This window comes from Stegostoma tigrinum, chromosome 3 (genome assembly GCF_030684315.1).
Source record: "Stegostoma tigrinum isolate sSteTig4 chromosome 3, sSteTig4.hap1, whole genome shotgun sequence".
NCBI classification, from domain to species: domain Eukaryota; kingdom Metazoa; phylum Chordata; class Chondrichthyes; order Orectolobiformes; family Stegostomatidae; genus Stegostoma; species Stegostoma tigrinum.
The window spans coordinates 2,215,144-2,236,394 of record NC_081356.1 but is presented as its reverse complement, the minus strand read 5'-3'; the positions used below and the strand labels follow the sequence as shown (position 1 = coordinate 2,236,394).

General features: G+C 41.9%; 1 protein-coding gene across 2 annotated transcripts in view; it reads left to right on the top strand.

The window, feature by feature from the left end:
* Positions 1–6,081, top strand: part of LOC125450110 (solute carrier family 12 member 2) — a 142,089-nt gene extending 136,008 nt beyond the window's left edge. For both annotated transcript variants that reach the window (XM_059642703.1, XM_059642698.1), the window contains one exon: positions 3,459–6,081. In XM_059642703.1, coding sequence (XP_059498686.1) covers positions 3,459–3,594 — 136 coding nt within the window. In that variant the 3' untranslated portion in view covers positions 3,595–6,081. The remainder of the gene's footprint in view (positions 1–3,458) is intronic.
* The last annotated feature ends 15,170 nt before the right edge of the window (positions 6,082–21,251 follow it).

The window sequence follows — 21,251 nt, the reverse complement described above, 5'->3', positions numbered from 1 at the left end:
CCTTGTCCATCTTCATTGATACATCCTTAAAATTCAGATAAATGTGAGGTGTTCCGTTCTGGTAAGGCAAGCCAGGGCAGGACTTAACACAGCCAATGATAGGGCTCTGGGGAGTGTTCTAGAACAAAGGGAACCAGGGTTAGAGGTTCACAGCTCCTAAAAAGTGGAGTCACAGGTGGACAGGGTGGTGAAGGAAGCATTCGGCTTCTAGCTTTCATTGGTTGGAGTATGGAGTACAGGGTTGGGACATCTTGTTGCAGCTGTACAAGATGTTGGTGTGGCCACATTCGGGATACTGCATGCAGTTCTGGTCACCCTACTGTAGAAAGAGAGTGCAGAAATCATTTACTAGCATGCTACCTGGACTGGAAGGCTTGAGTTATGAGGAACAGCTGGACAGGCTAGGACGTTATTCCCTGAACCATAGAAGACTGGGGGGTGAGCTCAGCTATATAAAATGAGAGGCATAGATAAGGTAGATAGTTGACAGCTTTTCCTCTGTGGTAGGGGAGCCTAAAACTGGAGGGCATAGGTTTAAGATGAAAAGGGAGAGGTACAAAAGTGTCCAGAGGGGTGGTTGGTTCACAGAGGGTGGTGAGTGAATGGAACAGGTACCTGAATTAGTGGTGGAAGCCAGTATAATTTCTTCATTTTAAGAAACATTTAGAGAGGTACATTGATGAGATAGGTATGAAGCGGTATGGGCCAAATGCAGACAAATGGGACTAGGTTAATTGTGAAAATTGGGCAGCATGGGCAAGTAGGACCGACGGGCCTGTTTCCATACTGTAGATCTCAAGAAAACCATTACCACTCTAGCTTTTGTTCTGTGACATCCCTGATCATTAATCTCACTTCACCCTCTAACCTTCCAAGCTGCTTCCTGCTCTTCTCAAATTTTCTCAATTTTAGTGCAAGATCCATCCCTTTTACTTGCTTTGGATTTAGCTTCAGCTGCTTAATATTTAATAAGTCATTCCAGGCAGTTCTCAGGAGCATCAGAAAATAAAACAGCAAGCCACAAAGGGCACTTCTGGATATTTGACCCAAAAGTAACTCTAGTGAGTGGGGTAGAGAGACCTGAGATTTAGGGAGGATACTCCATCTAAAGGAATGGCCACAAGTGAGAGAGTAACAAAAATCAGATGTTCAGGAAGCCAGCCAGGAGGATTTTTTTTGATGGGCTGTGGGGTTTGAAAAGATTACTGTGATGGGCAAGGTGAGGTCATGGAGGGATTTGAAAGCCAGGATGTTAAAATGAAGCACTGCTTGAGCCACGAGGAATGGGACATAGTGCATGTTATTGTACAGGTTGTAGTACTTTCTGATTACCTCAGTTTTGTAGAGGGTAGAACTTGGGAGAACAGCCAAGAATGAATAGGTATCATGAATGTAGGTTTCAGAAATGGGTGAGCTGAGAAAGCAAACACTACCAGTATCTTTTAGTTTTATTATATAGGGGCAGAATTGGCCCATTCAGCCCATTGCATCTGCTCTGTCATTCAGTCACAGCTGATGTGGTTCTCAACCCTGTTCTCCTGCTACCTCCCCAGAACTCATGATCCTTTTACCAATCAAGAACTTATCTATCTGTCTATTTTAAATACACTCTGACATGCCCTCCACAGCCCTCTGTGGCAATGAGTTCTACAAAGTCACTACCCTGTGGCTGAAGAAATTCCTCCTCATCTCAATTCTAAAGGATAGACCCTTCACTCTGAGCTGTGTCCTCAGATTCCAGTCTCTCCAACTGGTGGAAATATCTTCTCCATGGCCACTCTGTCTCTCTGTACTGTGTTTCGATGAGATTCCCTAACCACCTCCCACCCTGTTCATTGTTCTACTCTAGGACACTACCCAAGAAACTGGAGAGTTGTGAATGCAGCCCAACCCATCAACCAAACCAGCCTCCTTGCCATCAAATCCATCTGCACTTCCTGTTATCTCAGGAAATCAGGCCCCATAAATCAAAGACCCCTCCAACCCCAGATATACTCTCTTCCACCCTCTTCCATTGGGCAGAAGATAGAAAATTTTGAAAACACATCCCAATGGATTCAAGAACAGCTTCTTTCCTGCTGTTATCAGACTTATAAGCAAACTTCTTGTGAATGTCAATCTTTCTCTGAATCTCCTCTGTTGCCGTAACAACACATTATTCTGCATTCTGTTCTGTTACCCTGATGTAAATTTGCTTGCTGAGCTGGAAGGTTAGTTTTCAGACGTTTCATCACCATTCTAGGTAACATCATCAGTGAGCCTCCGATGAAACGCTGGTGTTATGTTCTGCTTTCTATTTATCTGGTTAGGTTTCCTTGGGTTGGTGATGTCATTTCCTGTTCTTTTTCTCAGGGGATGGTAGATTGATTTGGAGCCAATGTGTTTGTTGATGGAGTTCCGGTTGGAATGCCATGCTTCTAGGAATTCCTGTGTGTCTCTGTTTGGCTTGTCCTAGGATGGATGTGTTGTCCCAATCAAAGTGGTGTCCTTCTACGTCTGTATGTAAGGATACGAGTGATAGTGGGTCATGTCGCTTTGTGGCTAGTTGATGTTCATGTATCTTGGTGGCAACAGGGTAGCCCACAAACCCACAACACACTAAAACAGCAGCTAATGAACTTAAAAGACCCTATGCAGACAACAAATAAAATGAACGTCATCTACAAAATACCTTACAAGAACTGTGACAAACACTACATTGGACAAACGGGCAGGAAGCAAGCCACCAGGATACATGAACATCAACTAGCCACAAAACAACATGACCCACTATCACTAGTATCCTTACATACAGATGAGCAAGGACACCACTTTGATTGGGACAACACATCTATCCTAGGACAAGCCAAACAGAGACACGCACGAGAATTCCTAGAAGCACGGCATTCCAACCGGAACTCCTCCAACAAACACATTGATTTGGAGCCCATCTACCATCCTCTGAGAAAAAGAACAGGAAATGACACCACCAATGTAGGAAATGACATCACCAACCCAAGGAAACCTAACCAGATAAATAGAAAGTGGGACATAACACCGGCGCTTCGGAGGCTCACTGATGTTACCTAGAATGGTGACGAAACGTCTGAAAGCTAACCTTCCAGCTCAGCAAGCAAATTCATATCCAGAAACTCAACCTGAGCTAAAAATCTTCCCAAAACTCGCTACCCTGATGTAAGTAAGGAAGGTATGATTTATCTGGCTGGCATGCAAAGGAGTACTTTTCACTGTATCTTGGTTCATGTGATAATCATAAATCAAAAGCCCTTTCATTTTTGGTAGAAAGCCATCACCGTTTCTGCTGTCAGGTGAATCTGGAGGACTTTAACAATATACTAGGTCATAATTACCTTTTAGTTAGTATTTGACCATTATCAACAGACATGCCCAACAAGCAAGAATATTTTCCAGACAATTTATTATGGGCTTCGCTGATGGTAAATTTTGTTCTTTTGCAGGAGTTTACCGGTGGCACGCAAAGGTGCTGTATCAAGTGCACTGTACATGGCCTGGATCGAAACTCTCTCAAAGGATTTACCACCGATCTTACTTGTGCGAGGCAACCACCAGAGTGTTCTTACTTTCTACTCCTAAATGACTAGCTCAGGACAGCGTTCTCGTAACGCCACTGCAGCGGCTGGAAGTAGGAGATAGAGTCCTGGGATTTAGTGTGTTTCACATGTCCATTGATCAAAAACAAAATAAGCACACAAAGGATGAAACCTTTTTGAGTTTCAAGGATCACGAGAGCTACTTGATTTTTACCCTGATGGCCCATCAATTTGCCTGAGTTTGATTTGAATGAAAGCATATTTTTCTGACTATATACAGAAAGTTTTTTCTTTCTGCTACTGGAACAACAGCAATAATATTTTTTCTTTTGAAATAACTTAGTTAAATTGCATTAATATGAAAAGCCTTTACAGCCTTACTGAGGTGCCTTCCAAAAGAAAATTGCTTACCAAATTCCATTGGTTCCCTATTTTATGTATATTGAATGATGGTTGTAAAATGAAGTGGTCTAATATAAATTGTAGTTAATGCTTTAGATTGAATGAGTTCTCAAAGAGGGTGTATTTTCCACCTTCTGTCACAAAAGAAAAGCTGCTTTCACTATTTTGGTCTTCCACAGGGCTGCTATTAGTTGATAACGTGGTCTAAGTTTCACACACAAGAGCTCTGATATTTAAGTAGCTGAGGTTCACAGGCAATGCTTCTTTGTTATCCTTTAGTTCCCCCAATTCTGTGACATGCATAGTGGGAGTGATTTTGGAGTAATTGTTTTCAAAGATTGCTGTATGCAGTAGTGTGCCTATAATCAGGACAGGTGATTTAAGTTAAAAGATTGAACATATAGCAGGGCATCAGCTAGGGTTTGTGAAGACAATCCAAGAAAGATTGTCATGTACACATCAACCTGCTCCTTGAGCCCTCCTTTAAGAAAATCTGGGAATTTAACTTGCTTACATATATCCCATGCAAGTGTTTCTTAGATGTTGTAATATAGCATTGAGACCTAAGCAAGAACCTTGTTATGCTGGCATATTTTTAACTGCAGAGCAATGCTTTGAAAAGGAAAATTTAAAAAGTTGTCAGCTTTTCAAATTTTTAACCAGTCTTTTTTTTTTCTACACTTGTGGAAATGTAGAATAGGCTCAAGTCTGGAAAGTGCACCTGCTCACCACACCTTTTTATTTCACAAGTTAAAGGGTCAGGATCTTCATGAAAATGTTAGTCAAATGATGTATTGTGAATTGAGTGGAAAAGCATTGTTGCATTATTAGCTTATAATATCTTTTTTTAAAAAAATAAGCTACAGCTACCTTAGATTCTTATCCTCAAACATTTTCTTTGAATGTTAGCACTTAAAATATTTGCCAAATACTTTTACATGAAGTTTTTCACTTTAAATGGTGTACACTATTCCAAAGTGATATGGGGTCCCACACCTTGGCTTCTTCATAGTTTTGCGCATTAATATGCTAGCATCAAGTGGATATGAAATAAACTATATTCCTTTACCCATTGCAGTTAAATGCATGACATTTGAATCACTATTATATGACTGAAACCGTGTAAACCTGACCAGAAAATTGAAAAGTAATTTCAGAATATGTTTCTCTTTACAATTATTAGGAATGTTCTAACTTGAAAAGGCTGTTGTGCTTCCTCCTTCATATGAATGTCTTTTAAAAAAAATCTATATAACTGATACTGAACAGTGTCATTAAATGAAGCTCAGTATGTAGAGTTCTGTTAGAGAACACAAGTTTAATCTTCTGTGAAACAGTGTACTGCTTATTTCAGCCAGCTAAAAATTGATTTTTAAAGAAAACCAAATGAACTCTGTGTATATGTGCATAAACAATGAAATGTAGAAAGAGTAGCTTACAAATTGCAGGGTGCATTCTCGTGGTCTCTTACATATCCTACACTGCCACTATTCAACAATCCATGCTAACTCCTATAACAAACAGGAATCACTTTTCTGTGCAAGTGGAGTAGCTGTTACTAGTGTTGTGTTCATTCCATGCTGTAGGCAACATTTACCCATGTTCAAAAATGGTCTCATTGCTTTTGTAAAGTGTTTTGTAGCCAAAGCTAAACTTTACTATAGTTCATTATTGGAAACTAACCAATTCACAAACACAGTAGTAATCTTCACAAATGTGAAATTGCACCATACACTGAATACTTATGTATTTAACCTTTTTTTTATTGTGCAGGAAATTAGCAAGAGGGTGACTAGGAGAAATTGCTGATTTTTTTGATTTATTTTTCTGTTAATTTATTCATCTAATGATTGTGTAAATCAATTCCTTTATACATTCAATTTGGTTATTTTAAGGGGTTCTTTTGAAACTACACTGTATGCTGTAAATTTCAATCTTTTTTAAACAACAAAACGTCTGCAGAATTGTTTTACAAAGCTATGTTTGGAAATGATTTCATGACCATGTTTTTCCAGGGGGTAAACAACCCAAAGAAGCTGAATGAAACATTTTGATAAACTGTACTATAATTCACTGAAAATGCTTTTCTAATTATTTTAACATTAAAAGTATTAAAGATGATACTTTATACATCGTTATTGCAATAAAGAAAATGTTACATTTATTGTGTGGCATTGTCTCCAAAGCAGCACATGGCTTGGTTGGTTTATCTTCATAATAATTGGGCTCTAATGCAAATCAAATGTTAGCTATTTGGTCAGTCAACATTTTGACGTACTAAAGAGTGTTCCTTTTCATGTGAGTACTGGAACAGAATTGTTTTACTGATACAACATTGATGAAATTCTTTGCTGTTTTCCAAAATTCATATTTGTTTTGATCTGGCTTCCTAGTTTGTCACAAATTAATTTGTCACAGGACTAGTAGTCCAGAACTCCAATCTTGTTTTGTGAAAATCTTACCGTGATAGATGATAACGTTGGAATTCGGACTCAAATCTGGAATTAAACCAGAGCTGCTTTTTTTTAAAATCAGTTTTTACTGATGTCTGTGGCAAGGAAGTTTGGTTGACATGTCACTCTAGAACCTCAGCAATGTGGTTGTTTCTTCACTGCTCTCTGAGCAAGAAGGAATGGACAATAAATTCTGGCCTAGCTGGTGCTGCCCACGTCCATGAATAGAAAAACCCGTATTGGTTGAGAATGAAGAGAAGCAGGTTGAAATAGTTGGTGTGTTGTGTATTAATTAAATAAGCTTGCATGATCTTCTCTCATGCACATCGTCTCCTTGTTTATGGTACATAAACAATGCATGTTTGAATGGAAACTGGTGGCCTGAGGTCAGCTGTCATTCCATGTATTTTTTTCAAAAATGTGCTATGACATTTACGTCTGTGAGCCTTCAGACAAGTTGCATGCAGTCACTCCCTCCTACTAAGATATAATTTTTAAGAAAAGTGCTTGAAGCCTGAAGGAGAATACAAATGTGCACAGATATTGAGCAGCTCACATGCCTGAAGAACACAGCCAGAGGTAAAAGAGTTAACCTGCACTGAATCTGAACATTGGTATTTATGAACAAAATAAATGAACTTACTTGTATTGCAGAAGGAGTGTAAATATAATGACTGTGAATGCTAGGTACTAGCTTTAAGCGTTAATGGTAATAGACACATTGAGGTGCAGCTATTTCACACGCACATCCACACAAACTGTGATGGTGCTAAATGTACATAAGTTTGGCATGGGGTTAAAAGAACAAGTACTGATGAGTGGGGAGGAGGCGATCAAACACAAAACAACAGTGCTGTCAAATGGGCCTTGTCAGGACCTTGAACTTCTGGCAAAGGATACATGTGGTATGCATATATGCTGGGAAAGAATTGGTTAGTTTTACCAAGGATACAGTCAGCTAGAGACTCATTTGTTTCATAAAGACCTGCGAAGTACTATGGCATAATAAAATGTGAGGCTGGATGAACACAGCAGGCCCAGCAGCATCTCAGGAGCACAAAAGCTGACGTTTCAGGCCTAGACCCTTCATCAGAGAGCCCTCTCTGATGAAGGGTCTAGGCCCGAAACGTCAGCTTTTGTGCTCCTGAGATGCTGCTGGGCCTGCTGTGTTCATCCAGCCTCACATTTTATTATCTTGGATTCGCCAGCATCTGCAGTTCCCATTATCACAAGTACTATGGCATGTCTTATTGCCTGTGAGCCTACAATAGTCCGATTGTCTTAATTAACCAATATGATCAAAGATATGTAAAATGTAACCCAAACTGGGATCAAGAAGCCAACTCCCGAAGACCTTCCCTTTGATAAATGGGTTAGTAAGCTCTCTCTGCAAATGCTACCAGACTTGCTGAGTTTTTCCAGTTTCTGTTAGTGCCCAGGAGATCCATTCTTCCCCATTTACATCTGTAAATAAACCTTTTATTGTATGATCCAGTGACTGGCTGTTTCTAGTATCATTTGAGAATAAAGTGAAGGTAAAGTCACTATAGTCTTAACAGGCCCTAGGGCAGTGCTTGCTCTCGTTAGAGAGAGAGAGAGAGAGAGAGAGAGATTGTTCGAGCTGAGGGTCGCCATGCCTCAGGTGGGAGGTTGTGAAGAAGAATTCTTTGTGGTAACCTGGGTTGGTGCAAGAATTGAAGCCATGCTGTTGATTCCTGTCTGCATTGCAAGGTGGCTATCCAGCTCACGGAAAGCCTTTGTGCAGCAAGCTGCTTGGCCCAGAATGTTAGATGAGCAGGCCAGCATATGCCTATCTTTGCTCACCACCCAGAGTAGTGTGTAGTCTGGTGACCAGGCTAGCAGTTGACTAGGATTGAATTTGGAGGCAGTGGCTGAAACAAGAACCAACCATAACGTGGGTTAACTCCAGTAGCAAGGAGGGAGGTCAGAATTACTGGTGGCTAGATAAAGAGCCGTTGTGAGAGAGGGGCAGGAGTTGCTTTGAGGCAGGACCAGGATTGGGGGGGGGGGGGGGGGGGGGCTGTGCAGCCTTGGGAATAGGGAAAAGACATGAGGTCATAGGTGCAAATTAGGGCATTTTTAAATTTGACCCTCCTGCAAGGATAGTCACAATGATGATGGAGACATGCTGGAGCCTAAGGAATCTACCAAAGGTGTAAAAGACCCTGATGGTAAACTTCATAAAATAGTTGTAGGTAGTAGCTACTGTAAATTGAGCAAACAGATGCAGCAAATTACTGACCAAAAGATGAGGTATGAAACCATACGTGCACCAGAGCCAGTGTTTATGACCATAGACTAGACGTTTCTGCTGAAGGGTCTAGGCCTGAAACATCAGCTTTTATGCTCCTGAGATGCTGCTTGGTCTGCTGTGTTCATCCAGCTTCACACTTTGTGATCTCAGATTCTCCAGCATCTGCAGTTCTCATCATGTCTCTCTCGAACTGAACTTAGAGAAGATAAACGGGTGGATAGTGACAATGGGTGTAACTCACTCTGTGAACATTGGGCTCAACCATATGGTACCGATCAATGGGGAAATATAGTCCGAGCGCAAGGGGATGTGATAGAGGCATAACGTGATCTGGAGTTCATCCCAGCTGAGAGACCGATGATAGCTGGAGAATGACCTGCACTGAGGCAGAACTTTTTGGACAAGTTAGCCACTATTTTCTCTGTCTACAGCCTTCGTAATGAAAATGTGCAAGTGCTGGTAAATTCCAAGGTACACAGATTGGTTGGAAATGAGCCACCTTGTCACATGCAACTGGTTAAGGAAGGATTGTGGGTGGGGGGCTAGGGAGGTGTGGTCTGCAGTCCAAATGGTCTGCTGTAATTCCAGTGGCTCTCACATCCAGCCTGAAAGACAGACAATATAGAAGTGGCAGAAAAAATAGGAGTAATCAAAAATTTGACAACTCCTACAGGTTACGTTATTAAAATGGTAACAATGGGGGGAGATAAAATCCCTAGAAAGTTGAAATGAACTAAAAAAGAGAGCAGAGTTAACATTTCAGGCCAAGTGACCCTTCCTTGGAACATTTCTTATCAACTGAGAGTTGTCAATAAAGCTTCAAAGAGATCTCCCTACCCCTTGTCAATAACCGAAATTTTGCCACAGTCTGCAGAAGGAAATGGCTGTATTTCCTTCTGTGTGAAGGATCGTAATTGTTGAGTAAAACTGAACGTAAGTAACAGTTTTCCAACTATGTTCTAGGCACTATTTAGGAGGTAAAGATAGTTTCATACATCATTTGTCATTTCCATTAGAAGGGGGCTCAGTTCAGTTGGCTGGATAACTGCATTGTGATGTTGAGTAATGCCGACGCAGTTCAATTGCTGCACCGACTGAGGTCAATGTGAAGGTCCCACTTACTCAACCTCTCTCACCTGAGATGTTGTGACCCTCAGGTTAAAGCACCACCAGTTGCCCCTGTGTATTAGGGGGAGCAGCCTCATGGTCTACTGGGGCTGTGGTGAGTTTACCCTAACTGTGAAAAGAATAGGATTGCAGACAGCACAAGTGATCTTCCTGAAGCATAACCTGTCTTCAAATCTGCAGTAATCAGTGAATGTGGACATTCAGTGAAAGAAACCAAGTCAGTCCATGACAGAATCTAATGCAACTGCTTGAAGGAGCTCACAAGATAAACCTGAGGCTGAACAAAAGGATGTAATTGTAGATGCCTAAAGTCAAGTACTTGGCTAATGTACCAACAATGAAAGGAACTTACCCAGATCCTGATAAGGTGCAAGCTGTGAAAGAGACACAGTGAAAGCAGCACAATGATTGCTGGAGAAAGCTAATGGGAACTGCAGATGCTGGAGAATCCGAGATAACAAAGTGTGGAACTGGATGAACACAGCAGGCCAAGCAGCATATCAGGAGCACAAAAGCTGACATTTCAGGCCTAGACCCTTCATCAGGAAAAGGGGAGGGGGAGAGGATTCTGAAATAAATAGGGAGAGAGAGGGAGGTGGATCGAAGATGGATAGAGGAGAAGATAGGTGGAGAGGGGGACAGACAAGTTAAAGGGGTGGGGATGGAGCCAGTAGAGGTGAGTGTAGATGGGGAGGTAGGGAGGGGATAGGTCAGTCCAGGGAGGACAGACAGTTCAAGGGGGTCGGATGAGGTTAGTAGGAAGGAAATGGGGGTGCAGCTTGAGGTGGGAGGAGGGGATAGGTGAGAGGAAGAACAGGTTAGGGAGTTGGGGATGAGCTGGGCTGGTTTTGGGGTGCAGTGGGAGGAGGGGAGATTTTGAAGCTTGTGAAATCCACATTGATACCATTGGGCTGCAGGGTTCCCAAGCGGAATATGGATTGCTGTTCCTGCAACCTTCGGGCGGCATCATTATGGCACTGCAGGAAGCCCAGGATGGACATGTCGTCTGAGGAATGGGAGGTGGGGGGGGGGTTGAAATGGTTTGCGACTGGGAGGTGCAGTTTTTTTTATTGCAAACCGAGCATAGGTGTTCTGCAAAGTGGTCCCCAAGCCTCTGCTTGGTTTTCTGCAAAGCTGCCTCCAAGCCTTTTCCTGCAAAGCTGTCCCCATGCTGGATTCATCAACCATTTCGCAAAGTTCTTGAGTTGACAGTGTGAACACCCATGTAAACACATTGCTAAGGATATAGTAATATTTTTATGTAGAGCAAGAAGCAACTTTCACTATAATCAAACCACTATTAGTGACGATGCCAGTACTGGGGTCACATTGCAGAGTAAGGCCAGTGGGCCAGGAGTTGTAGCAATCATTAATTAGTGAGGACAACCAGTTACATTTGCATTTGGGGCATTAATGCAAACTGAATGACATTGTACTCAGACAAAGGCTAACTGACTATTCTCTTTGTGAGCATTTTAATCAATACCCATTTGCAAGAGAGAAAATTTGACTGGCCAAGTCATATGTTCCTCGAACTGTTTCTCTCTGTTCCAAAGTGTCTGCAAAGAATATTTCTTCATTTGTAAGGATATTGTCCAGATGTGGTTTGCAAACAAGGGAAACACGTGTACATTTCAGAGAAGCGATCACGAGCAGAGCTGATAGTGATGAAAATCAGGGTCATGGGAACATGAGGAATCTTCCACATTCAATGGAAGCAACAGCTCAACATGATCTGGGAGTCTTCTCCACATCAGTGACACCAAATGACAAAGTCAAGCATTTAGCTCAAGTCAAACAGCCATTACAAGATACATGTCTTCAAGTGCTGGAGTATTATTGACAAAAGCACAGCCTGAAAGCATCAAGTATACACGCATTGTTATTAGAATAGATAGGGAGTAGGGTGTTGGTTTTTCACTCGGAGAATGGTGGGAGTCTGGAGCTCATTACCTGAAAGGATGATTGAATCAGAAACTCTCAAAACATTTAAGGAGTATTCAGATATTCACTTCTGTTGCCATACTCTCCAGGACTATGAGTCAAGAACTGAAACTAGAGTTAGAGTAGTTAGATTATTTTGACAGGGATGGAACTGATGGAGCTAATGGCCTCCTTCTATTTTATAAAAGCCTACTGCCCCTGAGGAGATGAGAACAGATATGGAAGCACATCCACGCTAACCAAGAAATTTAGCCCAGTTTGAGAAAGGCATGAGAGATGACCTACTGGCCAATCATGAAGAGTGAGATTAAGGAGAACATTGACCAGTGCCATGCTTGTTATGAATTTCAAGCCAAATAACAACATATGACACAGAGACACCATAGATGAAGCTTGGAGTAGATCTCCTCATTCTTGCAGGGATTAATTATCTTGTCACCGCTGACTACTTTCTGATTACTGGCAGTTAAACGAACTGATGTTGACAACTCCCAGTGAACTAATAGAAAGCCTGAAAGCACAGGTTTGGGGGATTCCTGAAGAAAGAACTATTGAATTGGGCCTTGCTACTGCATACTTGATTTAGAATTTCTCTGGAAACTGAGAGAAGCATCTTTCGATGCAAGACAAATGGGGAAAATGAACCAAAGTCTCTCTCTGATTCCTCCTTTCCCTTCCTTGACATTTCTGTTTCCATTTCTGGGGATGGACTCGCCAATAATATCCACGATAAACCCACTGACTCCCACAGCTACCTGGACTACTCATCCTCACATCCCACTTCCTGCAAAGATTCCCTCCCATTCTCTCAGTTCCTCCGTCTCTGTCACATATGTTCAGATGAGACCAACTTTACCAACTTTGACAAGGGATCCTCCGAAATGTCCACCTTCTTTCTCATCAGAGGATTTCCCAGCTCCGTTGTTGACAACGTCCTCAATTGGGTCCAACCCATCTCCTGCAATTCCGCCCTCAACCCTTCTCTTCCCTCCCACAACAGAGATAGGGTACCCCTTTTCCTTTTCTACCATCCCACCAGCATCCACGTCCAGAAGATCATCAGATCCCATTTCCACCACCTCCAGCAAGATGCCACCACCAGGCACATTTTCCCCTCTCCTCCCTTGTCCGCGTTCCGGGACACCCTGGTCCACAATTCCTTCATGCCCACAGACCCCCACAGTCCTACGACGCCTTCCCCTGTAACCAGCGAAGGTGCAACACCTGCCCATTTACCTCCTCCCTCCCCAGTATCCAAGGTCCCAAACATACCTTCCAGGTGAAGCAACACTTTACCTGCACCTCCCAGAATCGAGTCTACCGCATTCGCTGCTCACAATATGGTCTTGCCTACATTGGAGAAACAAAGAGTTGTGGGTGTGTGGAATGTGCTGCCAGCAGTGGTAGTAGAGTCAGATACTTTAGAAACTTTTAAGCAATTCTTGTAGGATAGTAAAATGTAGGGTATGCAGGGTGGATTGATCTTAGTAGGGTAATAGGTTGGCATAACATCATGGGCTGAAGGGCCTGTGCTGTGCTGTACTGTTCTATGTTCTATGAAGCATAATCTGGGTGAATCTCGCAAAAAAGACCCTGAACTACCTGTTGCCTGCCACTTTAACACACCACCCTGCTCCCTGGCCAACATCTCTGTCTCCGGCTTGCTGCAGTGTTCCAGTAAAGCCCAGCGCAAGCTGGAGGAACAACACCTCATTTTCTGCTTGAGAACCCTGCAGCCCTCCGGACTCAACACTGAGTTGAATAATTTTAGGGCCTAAACTCTCCCATGTCCCAGCCTCCCACCCCACACTCCAGGCCTTGTTACCACATAGCCTGCCACTACACACCCGTTTTGTTAGTCAATAACAGTCCCGAAAAACAATTACTCACCCTCCCAACCTGATCATTAGCAACTCTTTGTCTGTCCAACTCCTCTCTCTTTGGGCTCTATCCTATCGTTTACTTCCTACCCTATCCCCCTCCCCGTTTTTCTGCATATAAACTGACATTTCCCTAGCCACCACCAGTTCTGACAAAGGGTCACTGGATCCAAAGCATTAACTCTGCTTTTTCCTTCACAAGTGCTGCTAGACCTGCTGAGCTTTTCCTGCAACTTTGTTTTTGTTCCTGATTCACAACACCCACAGTTCTTTCGGTTTTTATAAAGTGAACCAAAGTGTTGCATGTGGAAATGATATTGAACAGGTTCCTGTAAAAGCTGCAGTACTGTGGAGGACAGGCAATAATGTTTTTTTTAATCATTCATGCAATGTAGACATCACAGGCTATGTTGGCATTTACTGCCTGCCTTTCATTGCCCTTAAGAAGATCGTAGTGAGCTGCCTTCTCGGATCACTGCAATCTGTGATGAGTAGATATATTCACATCAGGAAAGGAATTTCGAGATTTTGACTCAGAAGCAGTGAAGGAATGGTGACATGACTTAGATAGGGCTAGCATTGGCTGGGAGGGGAATTTGCTAGTTCTGGTGAATTTTGATGGTGCTGTGGAACGAGCCTTGATTAATTACAGCTTGTGGATGGTACTCAGTGCTGACACTATGCATCGTAATATTCGATGCTTCAGTTGTCCCCTTTTCCAGAACCTTGTTTTCCAAATACACTATTTTGATTGTCTGAATACATTTTCTTTTCTGTGAGGAATATACTCTTGTAAACTTCTATCAACAATCTATTCTGTCCAAAAAAATACTTTCAAATTTTAATTTTAATTGCCCTCAAAAAGATTTCCTTTTCCTTTTTATTTCTGGTAAAATCCATTCTGAATGCACACCTCACTGCTTCAGGAAATGCTATAATAGAATTCAATACTTTGAAGTCACTTTATTGTGTCTGCCCAGCATCTAAATTAAAAGAAAATCTGCTTGGAATCAGAAGCAACCTTTCAAATTATGTTTATCAAGACTCAATCACCTCAAATACGTTTGAACTTGCTTTTCAAGACTACGTATAATTTTAAACATAACCTTTGTAAGGCCCCTGGAATCAACTATAAGAGCCACTTGGCAATTGAGAATTAAAATTTAGGAAATTCCATTCTTAACCTTGGTTTCGATCACTGTCCATTTCTAGATGTATTGCAAGTAAATCCAAATTATGGACAGAAACTTGTTTGCAACGGGGAAGCTTCAGTGTTAGAAAATGATGTGGCAGTTTAGAACATTGAGCAGAACAGCACAGTACAGGCCCTTTGGCTCATGATGTTGTGCTGACCTATTAACCTACTCTAAGATCCAAACTAGAAGGGCTAGGTGGATGCTTATAGGTTCTGTTAGAAGGAGGGAGATAAAAAGAAAACACGGGAAGGAAAGGTGGTTCGTGAGTGGAATGAACCTTCTGTGGAAATTGTGGATGTGGGTACAGTTACAACATTTAAGAGACATTTGGATAAGCACATGAACAGGAAGGGTTTGGAGGGATATGGGCCAGGAGCAGGCCAGTGGGACTTGTTTATCATGGGATTATGGTCGACATGGACTGGTTGGACCGAAGAATCTGTTCCTCTACGCTATGACTCCATGACGAAGACAGGAAGTGCCTAATCAGAAGTGGAAAAACACATCAAAGCATTTAAAAAGGAAACAAAACAAACCCTTCAACACATCAAAAGAAACTAATGAAAAATCTGCCTGCAGACAGTTCAATGGTACTACAATGTTTGTAAATAAAAGATTCTGAAGTCACAAAATTATTAACTGACAGAAACAAGTGGTTGCAGCCTTCTGTTTTGTAAGACTTGGTTTGAGTTGTGGTGGCAGCATTTTTTTAAAGCAGTGTTAAGTGTAGCTCAGGAGCTCTGCTGCTTCTACAACTGAGAGGCTAGGCAATTCACCGGCCTCTAGTGTGTCCAGGACCCGTTCTCAGCCAGCTGAGCATTTCATTTTCACTCATGTCTTCAAATGTGCTACCGAACAGTCAACAGTCAGGAGTTTATGATCATCAGTGACTATTTCCTAGTTATCAGTGTTAATATCTGCCACCTTCATCTCTCATGTATAACTTTCCATACAGTGGAGAAATGACCCTGTTGAGAATGTGACTTAGTGATTTGATCACCATGTAGTAAGTCTTTGGGTTTACAGCCATCATTTATCCAATGAATTTGACCAAGCCAGCAGAAACATGTTGCTGTAATAATGAGCGGAAGCTGTTGGAATTTGTTTGCTGCAGGACCTCTGGTCTGGTGAACTTGGCCAATTATCTGATCTCTGGTCTTCATTGCACATGGCTGTGCCATCCCAGTCTCCTCTCCTGAGACTTTGGCAGGCTTGCAGAGGAAGCGTTCATTCATAATGTATGAAACTGCAAGAGATGGGGAAGATACTAAACAAGCATTTTGCATCAATGTTTACTATGCAGAGGGATATGGAAGCTAGAAAACTTGGTGAAAAATCAAAAAATGTCCATATTACAGTGGAGGTGTTGAATGTCTTAAAACACATAAACATGAATCAATCGCAGGGACTGGATCAGGTGTACCATAGAACTTTGTGGGAAACTACAGAGGTGGTTGCTGGGCCCCTCGCTGAGGTATTTGTGTCATTGATAGCCACAGAAGAGGTGCGGGAAGACTGGAGGTTGGGCAATGTAGTGCCACTATTTGAGAAAAGTGGTAAGGAAAAGTCAGGGAACTATAGACCAGAGATGGTGGGAACTGCAGATGCTGGAGAATCCAAGATAATAAAATGTGAGGCTGGATGAACACAGCAGGCCAAGCAGCATCTCAGCAGCACAAAAGCTGACGTTTCGGGCCTAGACCCTTCATCAGAGACATCCTCTCTGATGAAGGGTCTAGGCCCGAAACGTCAGCTTTTGTGCTCCTGAGATGCTGCTTGGCCTGCTGTGTTTATCTAGCCTCACATTTTATTATCTTGAACTATAGACCAATGAGCTTGTCATCAATGGTGTGCAATTTGTTTGAGAGGATGCTTTGCAAGGGGATTTACATGTATTTGGTAAGGCAAGGACTGATTAGGGATAGTCAACATGGATTTGTGCTTGGGAAATGGTAACTCAATAACATGACTGAGTTTTTTTGAAAAAGTAGTAAACAGGATTGATGAAAGCAGGACGTTGGATGTGATCTATATGGATTTCTGTAAGTCATTCGACAAGGTTCCGCAAGGCAGACTAGTTAGCAAGGTTAGATCACATGGAATACAGGAGAAACTGGCCATTTTGATACAGAACTGGCTTAAAGGTAGAACACAGAGGATCGTGGTGGAGAGTTGCTTTTCAGACTGGAGGCCTGTGATCAGTGGTGTATCATAAGGATCAGTGCTCTGTCCACTGCTTTTCGTCATTTACATAAATGATTTTGATGTGAATATAGGAGGTATGGTGAGTAAATTGGCAGATGACACTAAAATTGGAGATGTAGTGGACAGCCAGGTATGTTACCTCAAAGTTCAATGGGACTTTCATCAGATGGGCCAATGGGCTGAGGAGTGGCAGATGGAATTTAATTTAAATAATTGTGAGGTGCTGTATTTCGGAAAGGCAATTCAGGGCAGGATTTATACACTTAATGGTAAGGTCCTGATGAGTGTTGTGAACAAAGCGACCTTGGAGTGTAGGTTCATAGTTCCTTGGAAGTGGAGTTACAGGATAGTGAAGAAGGCATTTGGTATGTGTGGCTTTATTTGTTTGTACATTGACTATCGGCATTGGGAGATCACGTTGCAGCTGTAGAGGACTTTGGTTAGGCCACTTCTGGAAATCTGCAGTCAATTCTGGTCTTCCTGTTACAAATATGGCACCTCCTTGTTTTTCCATGTTAGAGTCTAGCAGCTGTTTTGGACATGCCACTCAGGGATCGCTGTAAAATTATTATGTTTTAATTGTTGGTGGTTTTTTGTTGTGAACCAGGAAAGGCATTTTTGTTGTAATCTATTGTTATGAACAGATCACTTTGGTGAGGCATTCCATAATGCCTGTCAGAGGTTGCTGTGGAAGTGAGGGGATAAAGAAGTCTAGTGGCTTTAGGGAAAATACTCACCTAAGGAGTTGGGTATTTAGCCTGTCTGCAGAACTATATTCTCTGTCTCAGAGGCAAATACTGGGTTGTACCTGAGGTCAGCGATCTCTGCTTCAGCAGGAGGTTTATCACAGAATTTTGTCATCGACAAGGGGCAACATTCAGTACAGATTTGGTCCAACCTTTGCTAGAAACCTCACCACAGCATTAACATTTTATTGGATTGGATACTTTCCAACTATACCACTTGTGTTATTTGCTCTCAGGCATGTTCCGGCTGGATAAAAGAAAACAATGTTAAGCATCTGCCCAATGTGCAGCACTCAGATCATTGCAGTGTTGGTTACAAGAGTAATATTTGTTTCATCTTTCCCAAGAAATCGATTGAATTATTTATTGTCACCTGTGTTCAATATAAAAATACAACAAAAAGTTTATACGCTCACCATGAATCAACACCGTTCTGTTTAACTTGAGTTATCTTTCTTTATTTTTAAGTTTTATTTTAAAGAGAGTCCATCATTTCTTTTCAGAGATAATGGGAACTGCAGATGCTGGAGAATCCAAGATAACAAAGTGTGAAGCTGGATGAACACAGCAGGCCAAGCAGCATCTTAGGAGCACAAAAGCTGAGGTTTCGGGCCTAGGCCATCATTTCTTTTTCTGCCACTACAGCCTGGCTCCAGGCTTCACAGGCTGGGCCTGTAGCCATCGAAGCTGCCTTTCTATTAAAGAGCTCTCTTTATAAGGTAAGTTTAAGCGAAAACTAAAACAAAAATCGAGAAACAAAGAAGGGGAGAAAAGGAAAAGAAAAAAGCAGTTGAAGAGGCCCATGCTCAGGCACAGGGGTCCAGATGCTGCCTACTGCGCTGTTGCCATCTTAAATGGCACAAAAGTTGCTCACACTTTGATCGACTAATTGGTCTTTTCCCGATAGCATTCTCCTTATTGAGAGCAAACATGGGTCTGTCAGATCAACTAACAACTTGGTGACATGTATAGCTGGTGTTACAGCATGGCAACAAAGTCATGCAGGTTGCCGTGACAATGTTAGCAAAAACTGTGGTATATACTGAATTCTGTGCAGCAGACTGACTGCTAGTGAATGTGAATGCTGGTACATCTGGGGAGGAGATGACATAATGGTAATGTTCCTGGATTAGTAATCCTGAGCCTGAGGCTAGGGCAGTGGGGAGATGAGTTCAAATCCCAGCACAGCAACCAGTGACATTCCCATTCCAAACATTACACCCTGCTCCTATAATCTCAGCAATACTGACTGTGGAAATGATCATGGAAATGCCCTAATAGGGATCAACAGTTAAATACCCCTCCCCGTTTCTAAAGAAGGGTCCCAATCTGAAACATCAGCTTTCCTGCTCCTGTGATGCTGCCTGACCCATTGTACTCCTCCAGCTCCACACTGTGTTATCTCTGACTCCAGCATCGGCTGTCCTTACTATCTCAGAGTTGGTTCAGAGGAGGTTTACTAGATTGGAATGTGTTCTGGAAACAGCAAATGCTGAAAATCACAGTGGGTCAGCCAGCATCCATGGACAGGGTGCAAGTCTAGACTCAAAACAAATCAGCCATTACAGGGTAGATGCAGGGAAGGTGTTCCCGATGGTGGGTGTGTCCAGAACCAGAGGATCACAGTCTGAGCATTCAGGATAGACCATTTAGGATGGAGATGAGGAGACATTTCTTCACTCAGAGAGTGGTGAGTCTGTGGAATCCATTACCACAGGAAGGAGTTGACATCAAAGCATTGAATATATTCAAGAAGTGGCTAGATACAGCACTTGGGGTGAATAGGCTCAAAGGTTATGGGGGGAAAGCAGGATTTGGCTAGTGAGTTGGATGATCAACCATGATCATGATGAATGGTGGAGCAGGCTTGAAGAGCTGAATGGCCTCCTCCTGCTCCTATCTTCTATGTTTCTATGAATGGTGTAGCAAGTTTGAGAGGCTGATCAGCCTTTTTCTGATCTCTTGTTTCATATGTTTATATGTATAAAAATATTGATGCACCAAAACAGCCCACAATTCTTTCTTTTTTTAATTCATTCTCAGAGTGAGTGCATTGGCAAGGCCAATGTTTATTGGTTATTCCTAATCATCCTGGAGGGGATGCTGGTAAGCCACCTTCTTGTGCTGTAACAAATCAACAATGTGTAGATGCTCATGTTTGCTGTTTGAGATTTTTTTAGAATTTTTACCAGTAACAAGTCATGATAATATGTGACTTGGGAGACAGGTTTGAAGGCGATGATGTACCCACACCCTTATTCTTGGAGCAGGTAGAGTTGGGGGTTTGGAAGGATGTTGAAGGCAAAGCAATTTATCCCAAGAATCTCTTGCTCCAGGGTAGAAACTAGGAAGTTCACCTGCTTTAGGCAGTCATATGGGGGGAGTGTGTTGGGGACAAACACATCAAACATCAATCAGTAAAGAAAAAAGGATAAACAATTTTGGTACATCCATAAATTGTGGTTGATTCTTACATTTCATGAACTTCTCTCACAGAAAACTATTGAACCAAATTGTACTTCAATTACATGGTGTTTTTAAACAGTGATAATGGGAACTGCAGATGCTGGAGAATCCGAGATAATAAAATGTGAGGCTGGATGAACACAGCAGGACAAGCAGCATCTCAGGGGCACAAAAGCTGACGTTTCGGGCCTAGACCCTTCATCAAGGTCTAGGCCCGAAACGTCAGCTTTTGTGCCCCTGAGATGTTGCTTCGTCTGCTGTGTTCATCCAGCTTCACACTTTGTTATCTGGTGGTAGCGTTGTGAAGTGTGTTAAAATAAATAAACGAAAAAAAATCCCAGTTTGTGAGTCAATCATAACTGACAAGTCGTTTGATTTGGAGTTCACATTTGCTTCAGAAGAACATGTTTATCAACTTGTGACTTCCATCGGAAGCAAAGTAAAACTCTATTGTGGCCTACCCCATTTATTTTCATGAATTGTGCTAAATCCTCTGAACAATGTGAAGCCTATTGTCCGAGAAACCACGCAAAATATTGCCATTTTAGTTTACGATGCTGGGCACCTAATATTTAAAAATAACACTATTTATAACATGATTGTCAATGTTTCATAAAGGATTTTTGATAATACAATAGCTGTAATGTTTTTGCAAAGGATAAATAAAAAATCTAGATATACTCCATCTGTTTAGGCAATATGATGAAGTATTTATCACAAAAGGTGATAGTGTTTAGTTAATTACATGCAAATTAAGATGTTTTTGTTTAAAGATATTTTCATCTGCTAATCCAATAATCTACAAAGCTGGATAGGAATTACAACCACATACTCATAAACTCAGTTAAAATTTTATAAGCCAAAAGATTTTATGCTGAAAATTATAATGCCTAATGCTACAAGTAAAGTTAAATTTAATGTAGGCCCATTGGGGTTGGAGCTAAGTTTGCTGGGCACAATTAAAAAGACCATATTAAGACCATGAGAAACAGGAATGGGGTAGGC